This window comes from Colius striatus, chromosome Z (genome assembly GCF_028858725.1).
Source record: "Colius striatus isolate bColStr4 chromosome Z, bColStr4.1.hap1, whole genome shotgun sequence".
Classification (NCBI taxonomy): Eukaryota; Metazoa; Chordata; class Aves; order Coliiformes; family Coliidae; genus Colius; species Colius striatus.
The window spans coordinates 25,680,386-25,696,394 of record NC_084790.1 but is presented as its reverse complement, the minus strand read 5'-3'; the positions used below and the strand labels follow the sequence as shown (position 1 = coordinate 25,696,394).

At 36.1% G+C, this 16,009-nt stretch overlaps 1 protein-coding gene across 1 annotated transcript in view; it reads right to left on the bottom strand.

Annotated features, from left to right (window-relative positions):
- Positions 1 to 16,009, bottom strand: part of PRDM6 (PR/SET domain 6) — a 75,298-nt gene that overhangs the window by 52,258 nt on the left and 7,031 nt on the right. Inside the window, exon 3 of the mRNA XM_062017984.1 lies at positions 12,372 to 12,679. Coding sequence (XP_061873968.1) covers positions 12,372 to 12,679 — 308 coding nt within the window. The remainder of the gene's footprint in view (positions 1 to 12,371; positions 12,680 to 16,009) is intronic.

Sequence of the window (16,009 nt, the reverse complement as noted above, 5' to 3'; positions counted from 1 at the left end):
CAATAAAATATCTCTAAGAAAAGTTCTGCATGCTCAAGAATATTCACAAAACCAACTTTGGAGTACTTGGAAGTTTCTGAAAGCTTAAGCTAGGTAAAGTATTTAAAATCATCAACAAGAGTGTGGGAAAATCCTGAGCAGAAAACAACAAAGACATGGGGAAGAAAAATATTAATTCTGAGTGAGATAATTTCCTAACAGTTTGCCTCTGACTTTCTATGGAATATCCACAACTCATCAGACAGCACTAGCTCAGAAACTGAATAATAGATCATCTCTGTAATACTCATGAGGTTACTCTAGCCTGGTTTGTGAGAGTGGTAAAATTACCTGTAGTCTTTGAGAGCAAAGAGAAAGAATGACAGTAATTTTCTACAAGAAGCGTGATCTGAGAGAGTCCTGGTTCTTTCTCCAAACTCACTCACGTTGCATTGCCTTGCTGTCCTGTTCTCCATCTCCTTCAAACACACTTTTTTAGCAGCCTGCATCTGTCTATTGCCCCAATTTTGCCTAAGATCTAAAAGTTCACTTTTCATCCTCCACAGATACATTTCCTGAGGAAGAGTGGAAGATACCTATCTGATTTTTATGGTGAGACCTTCAAAGACTATGAAGGAGGGAGAAATTCAGTCAGATTCTCAATCTGGCTATCCAGTCCTTGAATGCTGCACTAAAAAGTCTTTCTTACATGGTAATTTCTCAACATTACTTCTTTTAGAGATTTTCCTGATAAGTTGGTAACATTTGTTGTAGCATTATTTAAATAACGAAATGTAATTATCAAAATAGTAATATACATCCAGTCCAGTCTTGTCTGTGAAGAAGAAAACTTTTTTTCCACAGTTCATGTGGGATGACAGCTACTAGAAGCAGATGCTTTCAACAGCAAATTTACTGCTAATTATCTAAATAAATTGCATCATCACATAAAACGGAAATGCTAGAATGTTCGCTCTCTTTGTAAAATGTTAATCTTTTCAGAAATCACAAAAACCACTTTTATTGTTAAGAGTTTTACAGTAATAATAAATTAATTTATTAAATTAATAATAATTTAATTCAAAAGTAAAACCAAATGAAAAGTAAAATCTAATAAAATGAAAGTAAGAAAAAGTGAAAATAATACAATACACACCAGGGGGTCTGTACCTTCACTAGGTTGACTCTAATCATAAATTATTGCCAAGACATGGAATTGCCTTGGCTTAATTATCTCTGCAGCCAGCTGTTTTCCCTATGGATGCACCACAAAGTTTAAATTCTAGATGTCTTTCACCCCTTAAAGGAGATGATCTGAAAGTCAAATGTGACAGGGAAGGAGTGTTTTCCTGAACTACCCACCAACCAGCAGCTGTGTGCCGTATATGAGCAGTGTGCTGCTCAGCTTTGGAGAGAGGAGAAGGCCCTGCATAAACTTCTTCAGTGGCTGGCATGATTTCAAATTGTGATAGATAGTATCCTGAGAGGCATTGCTAGCTGCTTCTGATCAGAAATACAGCCACTATGACATGCAGGCCATAGAGTGGGAATGAGTAGCGTAAAGTACGATATGTAGACCTGTGAGATTTGAGATGAGTAGTAATGTGGAAGAAATCTAAACTCAGAATGAAGGATTAAGCAGATTAATACCCTACAAGGTCCTTACAGTGATTCAACAGTTGCTATATCTTTAAAAAGAGAAGCCAGTGATTTGGCTTGGCAGAAAATAATGAAATTGTACACAAATTAACTTTTAAAAAGTAAAGAAAAATCTATTCAAACAATAAACATTATTGCCTCTGGGACATGTCACTTCCAAGTAATTAGGACATTAAAATTAACATTTTATTAAATAAACAAAAACTCACAAAGGTTAAGAAAAGAGACAGTCAAATGTAGTCTTCAGAGGCAAGGGAGGCCGCAGACCTCAGACTGACCCTCAGTCACCTTTTGTTGGGAATGGCAGACCTCAAGGTCAAATAGCTACTCAGGCAGAGTTACTATCTGAGCCCACCCAGGCTCAGATATATAGCCTGCTCTGACATACATTTCATCACACAGTGGGCTACAAACACCCCTGAGCCCAGGCTCTGTGGTAACTGCCAAGAACTCTGACTGCTGGAAATCGACCAAATCCTTAGACTGGGGACATGACAGGTATCATTCTGGACAAACAAGCAAGCCAGTCAATAGTCCTTAAAAAACTCTACCTTTTATTCCAACTAACTTGAATATCATCCTGGTTTGATCAGAAAAGAAAAGAGGATGAAATTTAGATGAGACAACATTGATGCAAAGATTCAAAGGTCAATGTGATAATATCTTTTTCCTAACCTTCTTCATGATTACTGTGTGGTCTAAGGAAAAGATGATGTTCATCTTCATTTTGGTTATGTTTGTGATATTATATATTATCTATCATATATCACAACTATAATGTATATATTATATTGCATCAGAAATTGAGCTTCTTAAACTCTTTAGCTGAATTCTAAACATGCTGAAAGATTTACAGTAAATTAAATTCTACTGTGTTAGACCATGAACAGCAAAAGAGCGTCAGTTGGGTGAAAAGTTTTGGTCCCAACAGAGAAACAAGCCCTCGTACTTCTTAGGAAGGGCCTCTCACTAGCAAGATTCCAGAGACAGAGTATGACGCTTCGCCATTTGTAGGTTTGAAACCATGGAAAAGAGAATACTGCTGTAAACACAGTTGAGGTCTTAGCTTGGTACACTTTGCCAACTGCTCCCAAGGTTTAGTGCAACTATAAGAGAAATTTGCAAGTTTGTGTAATTTTGTGCATTTCTGTTAGAGATGATAAAAAACCATTCTGCAGCTTTCACTTTTCTGCATGAAAAAAAAGAAATCTTGTTAAAAATAAAACTTTTTTTTCCAGGAATTTATCAGTTTTGTTTACGTGTTCTGATGATATTTTTGCATTACTTACAAAGAAATATCTTTATTTTGACAGATTGTTAGCGTTTATTCCTAAACTTTCCAAATGTATGCCATCTAGAGGCACCTAGTTGACTTGTATGCCAGCATTTCTGTGCAGAAATGGAAAATGGACCCATGTCATGAATGAGAATAGATTTTTTAAAAAAGAGTTGATGCGTTTTTTTATCAAATGTCAAATCCTTTTCAGAATGTTTTGTCTGAAAAACAATTAATTTTCTTCAGATGTGGACAAATGTAACACTGCTAACTCAGCTGTCACTGAAGTCTTGCTGGTCACATTAATATAAATTAACATACACCCAGGGAAATAGCTGCAGCTCAGCAAAATGTCACAGCTCAAATGGGAAAGTAAAATGCACTTTATTAGCAACTGATTTGACAAATTAAAAAAAGTATTCCTGAGTCCTTCACAGTTTTCTCTAAGTAATCTGGTTTCATCTTGTTCTTTTACTGGAGCAATAGAAATAGGGACAGAATTCAAGCCAATTCAATGTAGAAATAATAGAATATAGAATAATACATCCAAAGTAATTTTCACTTTACAAAATCACAAAATTGCAAAATTTTTCACTTTAATGGTAAGCCGTTTGCATAAAATGGTGATGCAAAAATAGTATCAGTCACCATTCCTTACTGCTATAAAAGTTCTTTTGACACATTGATAAAAACTAATGCTGCGCTTTCTGCAGAGAATGGTGACATGGTATCAGGCAAAAAGTACATATAAAGCATTTTTTAAAAGTGCTAACCTTTACACAACTGGACGATTGGCCTACATAAAAAGCATGACCTCTACATTTGCTTACTTAATTTGCTCTACGTGACAATGTAGGGTTTTGTGGGTTTTTTTCCTGTAACAAATACTGATCATTACTCTATTTCCAAATTCAGGTCTCTTACAGGTGAAGAACAGGAAGAACAGTGCCTTCATGTCTATTTCAGTAGGAGGTTCTTTACTCATAACAAAACCATTTTTGTCTATTTTGTTTTTCCACAGATGAAATCAAAACTTCTTTAGAAATGTCCTAGGGTCACTAAATTTGCTTGTTTATACACTAGTAGGCCTCTACAGAGAAAGTACCAGGTTGAATTACTATTAAAATATGTAATATGCATATCTTGCTAAATCTATGCAACAAACATGCAATGTAGTACAAACAAGTTTATGAGTTACAGATTTTTTACAAGACACCGAATAAAACATTTTTCTTTGATGCTAATATTTATCTAACTAAATACAATGCACTACTACACAGTCATTGACAGTGCAATTCTTCCTCTCTTCACAGTAAAATATTATTTTTAGGTCAAATGAATACACTTATGCAAGGGTTCCTTTATGTTAACTGCATGTTACTGTTGTTGTATAGGCAGCAGCAAACATTGTGCAGGTGGCTCAGCAGTTCCAAAAGAATGGTTAGCCTATCTTGGAAAAAAATATTTAAGAATTGTGATTAAAGTGATACTGTGTTATTCAGTCAGACCTGAAGACCTGATTAAATTGAAGTTCCTAATGACATCAATGGCTATCTTGTCTGAGCAAAGATTGACTGAGAACTGTGGGATATCAGTCCTGGAAGTTCATGATCTGCATGAAGCCTTACACAAATTAGCTTGTCACCAGCTATGACTGGACCTCATCTACAGTTTACAAAAAGAATCTTCTGTAATCACCTGCATTTTAAAGTTTAATGTTTATAGATTTGTACCATGCATATTGCTCATTTGATGCAAATAGGAAGCATCGTGGCTTCTGGTTCATGGTTCTGGTTCATGGCTAGCATTTTGCTGCTTTATAGCACTTGCTTTAATATAGGAACACTTCTAGAGTGTATTTGCTTTGTGACATAATGTCTTTATCATGTCTTGCAGAAATAATTGACCCAAATCAAGTTAATATACACTATATCTATTGGTTAATTAGAACTTTAAGATGCAACAAATAAAACACATTATTGACTTTTAAATGTTCAATAAAATAAATATTTACAGCTGTAATTTGCCAAAATTATTTACCTTTCAATAACAGTTCACTCAAAGAATATGCACTACAAACTCAAGTGAATGCCTTGTCTGTCCATGAATAAATCACAAACAGAAGAAGAAATAAATGTTACAGCCATCATTACAGTCTATAAACAGTTGATGTGGTTCTCCTTTAGAGTTGTGTCATCTTCTACATTAGTAGACTTTTTCAATGCATAATTGACCTTGAGATGGAGCATAACCTCTTAGTAGAGTGTTTTTTCTTTTAGGGAACAATGAGTATAGATATTAGAGGATGCGTTCTGTTGTCAATGATCATTCCTGAAATCTGCCTATACCACACGAGGACAATCAATTTTGTAAATGATTGCAATAATCAAGGAAATTGCCTAATTTATAAATCCTGGCATACAGCATTTTAATGGATTCCTACATTTTAATGCTGATGCTTTCAAAGACAAATGAATTGTTGTCCAAGCTGTCACTACACAAAATGATAAAAACATTCAGTCTTGTGGGTAACTACATCTCATGGATATTCAGACCATCAGGTACACAATCATTCATTAGTGAATTCTGTGATAGTTTCCAGTTACAAGCCAACAATAGAAAGCAACAGTTTATTTAAATTTAAAAAAAAAAAAAAAAAGGAAAAAAAGACTTCTCTAGAACCAAAGACCGAAAATAGTGGAGGATTACTGAGCTAATAGGTTTTAAAATTTCCTAGCCTCCTTCTTTTTCTTTTTTATTCTCTACATAAGAAAAAAAAATAATCCAAATAATAAGAAGAAACTTATTTCTGTAACTAAAAGGCAGATACAACAATTTTTTGACCATGGATCACATCATTGCGGGCAACGTTCATACAGAAGGAGAACAAATGTAGGATTTGGTGTCCTGGATGTTGCTGTTGGGTAATTCTACCTAATCCACTCTCCACAACTTTCTCTGCACACTTAAGCTGGTTCTGCAGACATAGTTATACATGGATTCCTATTCTCAGTTAAACCTTAAGCAATTGATTTCAGCCAATAGAGGTCTGCCAGTACTTTACTTACTGCTCAATCTCACTAACCTGACATTTATGGTGTACTGATTGGCCTCTGTCAGTGGTGGTGGTTGTAAATTCACTTTGAAAAGCTTTGTGTTAACAGCCTTCAACTAGGCTCTGAGACGAGTATGAGCAGGCAAGCTGACAATTGCTCGACCTCCTGCCCTTATTACAGTGAGTAAATCAGGCTTTGAGCCATTAGGCTGGAGCCCGAGGCCTACACAAAAAGGATTGACATGAGTAAAGGTCAACCTCTGTCACACGTGTAACAATTTGGATAATGGAAATCTGTAACTTATCTGAAAAAAAGGTGCCGAATGTGTGGAAAGAAAGTATATCCTGAGCTGAATTTTCTAGCTTTTATGTTAAGCGGCTACTTAAAAGCCTGTATTTTAAGGTCCATGCATGTTTTATGCCACAAAACCTGGGGGACCAAAATGCATAAAGCAATGATTGAGACAGATTTGGAAAATATTGAACATCATCTCCACTCTGAAAAGTGTATGCTGTAGTCTCAGCTATCAAATCTATAACTAATATATTATCGGTGTCAGGTATGCAACACGTTTTGGGTAGCTATGTCTCATTAAAATACTGACTTTATTCTCCCACTTCAAAGCAAAAGCCAATAGAAATAATTCAGCGTTACTGGTATCATAATTAATTTCAGGACCTACAAAACTTGATTTTATCTAACACTGGAAATTGCCTTTATTAACACTCAAAAAAAAAAAAGGGTCAAATGTTTTCATAATATTGGTTGTCAGATCATTTTTGAGCAATACAGAAAGGTAGTGGTCAAATAAGGACATAAATGAGCTTTTATATTTATTTGTGTTCCATTTCAGTATTTTTGTGTATTACATAATAAAATCTCCAAGGTGAGATTATGTGCCATGGAAAAACATTGTCCCTGCATGATCCATCAATTTAGAAAATATTTTTTTTCTGGGAATAGTGTGCGCCCAGACACGTGTATGTTCTGTACAGTCCACAGAATTATTGTTTTCATTAACACTCAGTTGAGATTCTGGGGCTGCATCCAACTGCCCACAAAAGTTTATTACAAACTTCACTTAATTAAATAGAAAGAAAATCAGTCTCCATGCCAAATTAGATCTATTTTGTTGCACGTGTGCTTAGGCTTATTTAGCTGCTCAAGCATACACACTCTGTATACATGGAGTAAAAATACTGAAGACACAGAGCTACGTGAAGATACAAGGTTAAAAACTCTTATAAAAATCAGAGGATTTCTAAAAGAAATATCAAGGCATAGTTTAGCTTTTCTTAAAACAAGAATTATCAAACACAATGTAGTTTTTATATTTGGGATCAAACTAACTTTATGTTGACCACTAAGAAAGGAAACTTTAAAAAAGTTATCTGGAAAAACATGATGCTAAGTGATCCAGAAATAGTAATAATAACAAGCTGCTTTATAGCAGTTTATCGTGACTTTCTTCTAAGGTACATAATTAAAGAAGCTGATGTTCTGAATGTTCTCTTACTGAACTTTCCACTTAGCAAGCTTCTGAACCTAATGTTAAATATACTTGCAGTAGGCAGTACATGAACTCAAAAGCCATGTGAAGGAAGAATTATCATACTTTTTTACTAGAAAATAAATGCAAAGGTGGTACATCACACCAAATCCTCAGACAAGGCAAAACAAAACATCAGAATGGCATTGGCTGTTACCCTGCATGATTCAAGATGTAATAGTAATACCACTTAGGGGTTTTTTAAAGACAAAATTATTTGAATTTCATGAACGTGACATATTTGAAATAGGGCTGACACGCAGTCTAGAATACTAGATGATGGATTGCTGAGGAACATAATTTTCACTTTAATAGAACTAGAGCATGCACATAATTCTATCCCCTAGTGCTTTGCTGTAACAGTGAATTTAGTCTAAAACTACAGCCTTGAGAACCTGAATACAAATCTATCACCATAACTGGAACGAGTGATTCATTTGAAAGGTAAGGATTGCCTCTGCATATTAATTTGTGCAGTAGTGTACAGGACTGCTGCATGGACTCTAGCCAGCATCCATCCCAGCAAAATGCCTGTTCTTGGTCGAGATAAAGTCGAAGGCATTATTTTCTTTTACTTCAGTTGAAAAACAAAAAGCCCAATAAGTACCCAAATGGTACTTTATTAAAATGACATGCACACTTTCTAGCAGTGCCAGTTAGTCTTGTCCATTTAAGCGAAAAACCAGTAACACAGGTTTAGCATGTCATAATTACTGATGAACACCTTGTTATATGTGCATTTTGCTCATCCCTGTAAGAAAACTTAGTGTATGAAGAACTATTTCTTCCAGAAAAGTAAAACTTTAATTAAGTCAAGCTAGAATATGTTGAAATAATATATTTACATTGTTGGACTATTCCAATTAAAAAAAAACAAACCAAAAACAAATCCGAAACAACATTTTGAACTCTGCCAAAAAAAAAAATCAAGAAAGACACAAACTCTTTATTAGGTGAACGAAGAAAAGGAAATCTTAAGATTTTATTCTTTGATATGTCTGTCAGTAAAAAGTTTTTAATCTAAACTGCATTTGCAGGGAATAGACCATTTACAAGTTAGCTGTTTCCAGAATTCACAGTTTATCGTTTGGAGCCTGAAAAACTTTGGCTACTAAAATGCGTAAGTCTTTTAAACTTCTGTATTTTATTCTAATAGAATTTAAGAGTGTAACGTATACATTCCTTAAGTCTAGTCTTATTAAATTTTGATGTTAAACAGAAAGGGGAAACCATGTGCAATTAGATTAATTTATCTCCAGAGAGTAAAGACACATTAATAATTGAGATAATGTTTTCATATATGTTGGAATCAAGTGTGCCTTTTCACTTCTGTATTAGAAAACACATTAGGGGGAAATTATCTCATTCTCATCAGTAAGACCTAATTGCTGAGAAAGTCTCTGTATTCTTTGCAATAACAAAAGGATTGTTCCATTACTTCCAAATGAAAAAAAAAAAAAAAAAAAAGGAGGGAAAAAAAAGATCAGAAATATTATCAAGCAGTGCTGGACTAAATGCCCATATTACCAAAGAGTGTTTACTTAATACACACAGTACACGCAGTCCTGTTTTTGTTTTAAACAGATCAGAGTTTATTGTATTTTTATAAAACACAAGCAAACTCTGGGTTGGGTAGAAGTGGGCCAAAGGGGAGAAAAAAAATGAACTACAACTAAAAATGACTAATATTTTTGGCTTTCTGAAGGGCTGATCTTTGTGTAAGTTGTAAAAACTATCTTGGCTGATTGCGAGAGAACTCTATAATTTCCCATGAACACCCATAGGTGTCAAGGCCTGTTGTGAGGTAACGGAATGGTATGTCATTTACACTGAATCATTATACATTATGCTGCATGGATTACATACAAAGCAAACATTGAGTGCATGGTGGGAATGCTTGTGAAGATGGAATGAAGCATATTTCTATAGCATTGAATTATATGTCAAATGCGGTGCTTCTGATGTTTCCCACAATAAAGTGAATAAAAAAAGTTGCCAAATCAGTAACTATGCTTAGAAGTCTTAGCAATAGCCCTTCTATTTATCTGGTGCACACTGAAGACAAAGAATTGTAAACAAAATCAAATATTTATCAACTTTGTGGTGCTGACAGAAAAAAATATTAGCCTGCTATTCACAGCACCAAGAAAGGTAAGTTCTCTCTATAAAGCACATGAAGACCTAATGCCGAATAACTGATCTGTGGACACATTTGTATTTGCAGTTGTCTTGAAATCTCAGTGGAAAACAATTTACTAAAGCAACAACTTTACAAAGGGACAATGATGAGACATTCCTTTAACATTTACAGGGATTTATTCCACACTCCTATACCACATAGGCCAAAAGAATACAGACTGTTCAGACAGATATTTTCAATTGGCTTTATTTATTCTCACAGATCAGCTTTGTAAAATAATACACTTTCTAATTAATTTTGTTATGCTTTTCCTTTATTAAACATTAGTTCTATGATATGTAAAGCATAACATGTTGAAAACCAAAACAAATGAGAAATGGCCAAAACTTTTAGCTAGAGCTTAGAGTATGTGATTCTTTGCTACACAGTTTTTGCCACTAACGGAAATAATCCGAGACTGTGAGCTGTTCACAATGCTTAAACAAAAAAAAAAAAAAAAAAAAAAACCCACAAAAGCATTTAATTGTTGTTTTTAAGATACTCAGATCTTCAAATATACACACTCATTTTGATAGCCAAAAGGAAATCTGTATTGTGTGTTCAGCCCAAACAAAAACTCAGCAGACATCTATCAATGGCCTAAATCTGGCACATTCAGCAGTATCATTTCTTAATTTTATTAACATCATTTTCCTCTTTGCTTTTGGCTTTCCCCCAACAAACTTCTGTCTTTCATTGCTTCAAAACAATTTTTACGTTAATTTCAAATTAGACTAAAAAATTCTTGCCTATTTAAAAAAGATATTATCAGCATTTAAAACTTAACTGGCATGAAAAGGATTCATATTTTCTAAAAATAAATTGAGAACATAAATATTTAAGGATTATGTAAAATTCTCTATTTTAGCTAAGTTGCAATGTTTTATTGTAACTTGATCTGGCAAGATAATTTTATTACTTTAGGTACTGTTCATTATCATAGTCTAAACCAAAAACCTCTCTTAACAATTAAAATAAAACCTGCAACATTATTACAGAGTCTTCCATTTAATAAAAAATATAAATAATATATCCCAAAATGTGCTTACTACAATCACTGGGCTTTGGTTGGAACAGATTTAAAGTCAAATTTATTAATACCTGCTATACAAGAGAAATTCTGTTCCCACTGAAGACAGCAACTAAATTCCCAATGACTGCAAGTCATCCAGTTTTACTGAGTACATTTCAGTGTATTTTGAGATTGATCTATTTTACTCTCTAATGTGGAAATCTCCCTCTTGCCACAAAGACCCTGATGTATTATTTCCTATTTATTTATGTGTAGGAAACACGTAAGAACTCATACTCACAGAAAAAGTCACACATTAGACAGCATGCAAAAATAGAACATAATTATTAAAAGAGGTAATTATCAGTCCCAAAGAGCTGACAGCCTGAATATTCTCAGGGTTCTTGTAAACAAGCACTATACACAACATGCTTGCTCTACAACACCAAATAGCTTTTAGAATTCCATTCACTTTTACTCTATACTCACTGAAGACAGCAAAAACACTTCATGGGCTTGTCAAGTTTCTAACCAACAAGCATGTCTCCTTGTGTTCTGAAGATTCTGATTTTGTCTAGGTGGGTAAATACCACTTACAGATCCGCAGGCACATTTCTACTCAACTCTCCATAACAGTTAGTCTTGAGGTGAGCAGAAGCTGCAGCTACAGAGGACTTTGCAAAACTAAGAAATGACACCTTGTGCACAAGGCAAAGAATAAATGAATGGTAAAACTCTAGGCAAATAGTAGGCTTTTTCTGTAAATACTAAGGCATACAGGGATTATATGTGTGCCCTACTAATTATTAGATGTATGTAAAATAAGCACATAATATCGTCTTCTTTTTTTTTTCTAAATTAACTTACCAAAAGATGCTGTTGTTAGCATCTGCGTACAAACTACACCTTAGCACAAAGCTCCAGTGCTTCACTGGAGAAAATGTATATGGTCACAAACAGTAACAGTCATCGATGTCTCTGTACTGCCAAAGGATCTGTTCTGCCAAACCACAGTCTCCTCTTCATTGCAAAATAAACCAAACTATCATAGCCTTAGTGTTTTCATACCGATTATCACTGTTAGCCTATGTAAGGTGGTAACAAATACAAATAACATCTTGAGAGAGATGAACGTGGCTATTACACAAAAGTACTGAAAGCATCTTTAGGGGAATACACAAGCCAGCACAGGACCAGAGTTAAACTAATTTGTGAACAAGCACTGATATCTTCACAGTGCTAATAGCAGGCCTGAAGAATAGGCTCCTGAGCCCTTGCTTCAGTAACTTTCTTGAACTGCTTGTAGGCCATAGCAATGGCTCAATACACCATGTGCTCGTCAGACTAAAATAGTACAGATGGTTCTGTTACCTGAGAGATTAATCAGCTCTTGTTACTTGGGTCAAAATGTAAAGAGCACTGTATGTTATAACCTTTAGCCATCTCTGGCCATGATCTCTGTTCTGCATCACAGCACCTGTAACCATCTGCTCTTCCCATGCAAGCCAGTTGGAGCTCTAGGGTGTTTTGGTTTTCTGTCTGTCTCTAGTGCAGCAAAGCACTTTTTTTCTCAGCTAGTGAATGGTGCTAGTACTGCACACAGTTACACTCAATGTTTGCGTCAAAACAAATTTGACAAAGAAGGAAAGACGTTGACTTACTTCCCAGAGATGCTGAGTGTTCCTGATGGCTCCTGCTTGAACCTTCTCTGGCAAGAGCAACACACCCTGGAAGGGTCCGATCCAGGTGCCCTGCTGGATACGTTGTGCTGCACAAATGCCATAGGCCAGGCCCGGCACTGTGCTAGTACACAGACACACTTCCCGGGGCAGGTCCCGCAGCCACTCTGGGATCTCTGGTGGAGGGGCCGCAGCAGCAGCACTGCTGGTACCCACCAGACGGCGCAGGGAGTGGAGGGGCCCATGCATGGGGCACTCGCCGTTGCGGTTATCTGCACACATGTCGCATCCTGTGGGGCAAAGAATCACTGTCAGTAAGTATGGTGCTGCTGGTCACCAACACGATGATTGCTACGAGCAGACTTATGCAGATCCCTCACAGCATGGGATATTTTTCCTGTCATTTCACAACAGCTCAGCCCTCATAATACACCGTGTCGTCTTCCATGCTGCTTAGGATGAAACTCCTAGTCTCACTGAAGCCCTTAATAAGAAATCCCAAAGGCTGAGCAGAAGCCCTGCAGACATTTTGCAAGTTCAATGACCTGCCAAGAATAATTTATTTTGACACAGTTTTTAAGATTCACTTTTTGAGTAATATAAATAGCCCATTTAAACCATCTCAATGTATTTCATCAAGACATTTTAAAACACAGTCATAATGCCTTACAAGTCCCCCTCATTTGCCTTACCACAGCTCAGCCCAAAGGTTTAATTGGAATAAGATTTAATTTCATTCTTATCTTAAGTGAACATTCACTCTACTTTTTACATGAACATGTGTGTGCATGCCTGTCTCTTTAAAAAATAAAAAAAAATAAACCAGAACACAATGAACAACAAACCGACAAAGCGAAGCATGCATGGACATTTATTTTCTCATAGACAAATCTAGTCTTTAAACTGAAATTATGTAGCAAATATTACTGATCCTTAGCACATGTTTCCAAATTTTATTGAATGGGAATGCATGTTTTTTGTCTGTTACATGTTGCTGAGGCTTAGAACAGAAACAGCATGTCTGATTTTGTGAAGCAATCCCATGAAAATGACCAGATTCTAAAAATGTTAATTTCTCTAACTGCTGTTAAGAACAGATGATGCTTCGCTATTTTGGGAAGATCCTACTGTGATTTTTCTTTTTCAGAAAAGAAAATTTTGGTTTTGTTTCCACTGCACACTTTTTCACATGCCATGAAAGTGCAACTTCCAGGAAAATGTTTCATGCTCAGGAAATCCATTTCTCTGGAAGTATGCTGTGTTAATGTAACAATAAATCTATCGAAACAGCTTAACGAAACACATATTTGACTTTTGTAGCACAGTAAAAGATTTTGTATAAATTTATTCCAGAAATACAAACAAAAAAAAATAACTATGGCATAATACTCAATGTAGCAAGTCCTAGATCTTTCCACTAATAAATGTATACAACCTACACCCAGTCTTATAAAAATAAAGCACAGTATTCACTACAGAAGCTGGAGTTTCTCGGTCTCAGCCACAGATTTAAACTTGCTGGATTGCCTCTAACCACAGCCTCAATTGTCAGAGGGACTGACTCAGCTGTTCTCCTTTCCAAGGTGGATATAATATGTATGATGTAGGCCTCCTTCCTCTCTGTTCAGTAAAAGCTGCTGATGGATAAAAAAAGATGCATTTTCAAAGTGTGGCCCCTATTTGCATTCTCTGATTTTTGATACACTTTCTAAGAACTGTTTCCTGTTGTCCTATTTCAAATTGTACAATACGAAATTATGAATTCAGCAATATGAGAACATTCCAAGATTACAAGTGGACTCTAATTCCCCTTGAAATCATTGGACCTTTGAGTCTTGCAGGAAATGAATGCTTCCCTACTCAGTGCTCTTCTGTTCAAGTTCTCTACTCATAACATTGGTTACAGATCTTAGCAGAAGGCAAGCAAGCAACAAGCCCTGCGTTGAGCACCGCTCTGCCAGGTCTCCCTGTGGAAGAAAGCCTCAGTGAAAGTCGCCCTGGCCCATCCCTAAGATGTCACACAGTACAGGGGCAGGGAGGCTGGATGCAGGAGAGCCCTCGCCAACTACCACACACCAGAGCCACTGCAGGACAAAGCCCCCTGGTGGGAACCCTGTTTGTATTGGCAAAAAAAAATAAGCCTTTTGGCTGGAGGGTTAAAGCCTTTCCTTAACAATATAATCCTGGTCACAAAATTACTCTTTTGTTGGGTTAAGCCACAACTGCAGAGGGGTTTTGCTCACTCAGCCACATCAATTAGAGGTGCCTGGAGGATGAGATTTGCAAAACCTCTGGGAAAAGGTTTTGGGCTAGTTCTGAGAGAAGATTATTAGGCAGCAGATATTCCTACATCCATTCCCAGAAACCATGAACAGAAGGCAGTGAGTACATGTCAATGCTTTTTTTTGGTGGTTGTTATTTCCACAGTTAGTTTGGAAAGTGAGGTATCACCTCAACTTCTTTTCTTTCCTCTTCAAAAACAGTCATCAAGAAACCCTGTGGTTTTGGCATATTCAAAGATGCTGGGGGCTGCCTTGGTGTTTGCCATTAGAGATCATTTAGGAAAGGATCTCAAATAGGAAAAAAGAAAAAAAAAATCCTGAACAGGTTGACTTGTATCTTATAAACAAATCCAGCATCTTACCACACAAGCTAGAAAGAAAACTTCTGATAGGTAAAACTGAGGGCTTTAAAATAGAATGTCTGACCACAATGAGAGTCAGGACCCAGAGCAGACCCTTGAATCTAACCTGTTTGTACTGTTCAGCTGTCTTCTAGATGCCTAACTCTCATCCCAACTGCCTGATTATTAATGACTTTCTTGGAGACACTATGTCTCTGTAGCAACATGCTATGGCATCATGATGACTCCACTTGGGCAATGTCAGCGTCAATTTGCTGCATCTTGCCACCAGATAAAACTTTTCATGCACACTTGTTTTAGTACTTGCACGAAACATGGATTTCTTCACTTCATCCTGACAGTGTGTATGCATAAGTGTGGCTAAAACATTTTATTTCTTCATTTTCAAGGAAAATAAATGAAGAAATTGATGAGGAGTATAAATGAACCCTGTGTCACTGTCATTTACCCGTACGAAAAGTCACATATGGCGATATTTATTTTCCAGTATTGAAAACCACTGGTAATGTCTTAATGCTTGGCAGCAGCAGTATCTGATCTCCTGCTGTGTTCCTTTCCCTTTGTCCTACCAAAGCCAAAAATTTAGAAAATGGGACATCTTCTGAAACAGTTTTGGCTCATGGCTTGTGGATGGGAGGGAAGGAGTCTGTCTTTAATACTAAGCAGTGCTGAAATTCTTTTTAGTTGCATGCTTTATACATCTATCTTTAGCTTTTAAGTAATTGTACAAATAATTTTTTTCAAAACTTCTCATAAATGTTATAAGGAGTGGAAGACCATTAGATATATTTTGCCATGCCAGTAACTAAAAAGTTACTGTGCATCTTTTCCTCTTCTGAGACTAACTTTTGTGTAATGATATGCGGAACTCTTTGACCCACACATGCTTTCAATAATGTTATACCACGCGTTTAAAGATAGTCACTCTAAGTAGCAGATTCCTCTGCCTTAGAGGACTAGGGAAGAAAGCCCTTGA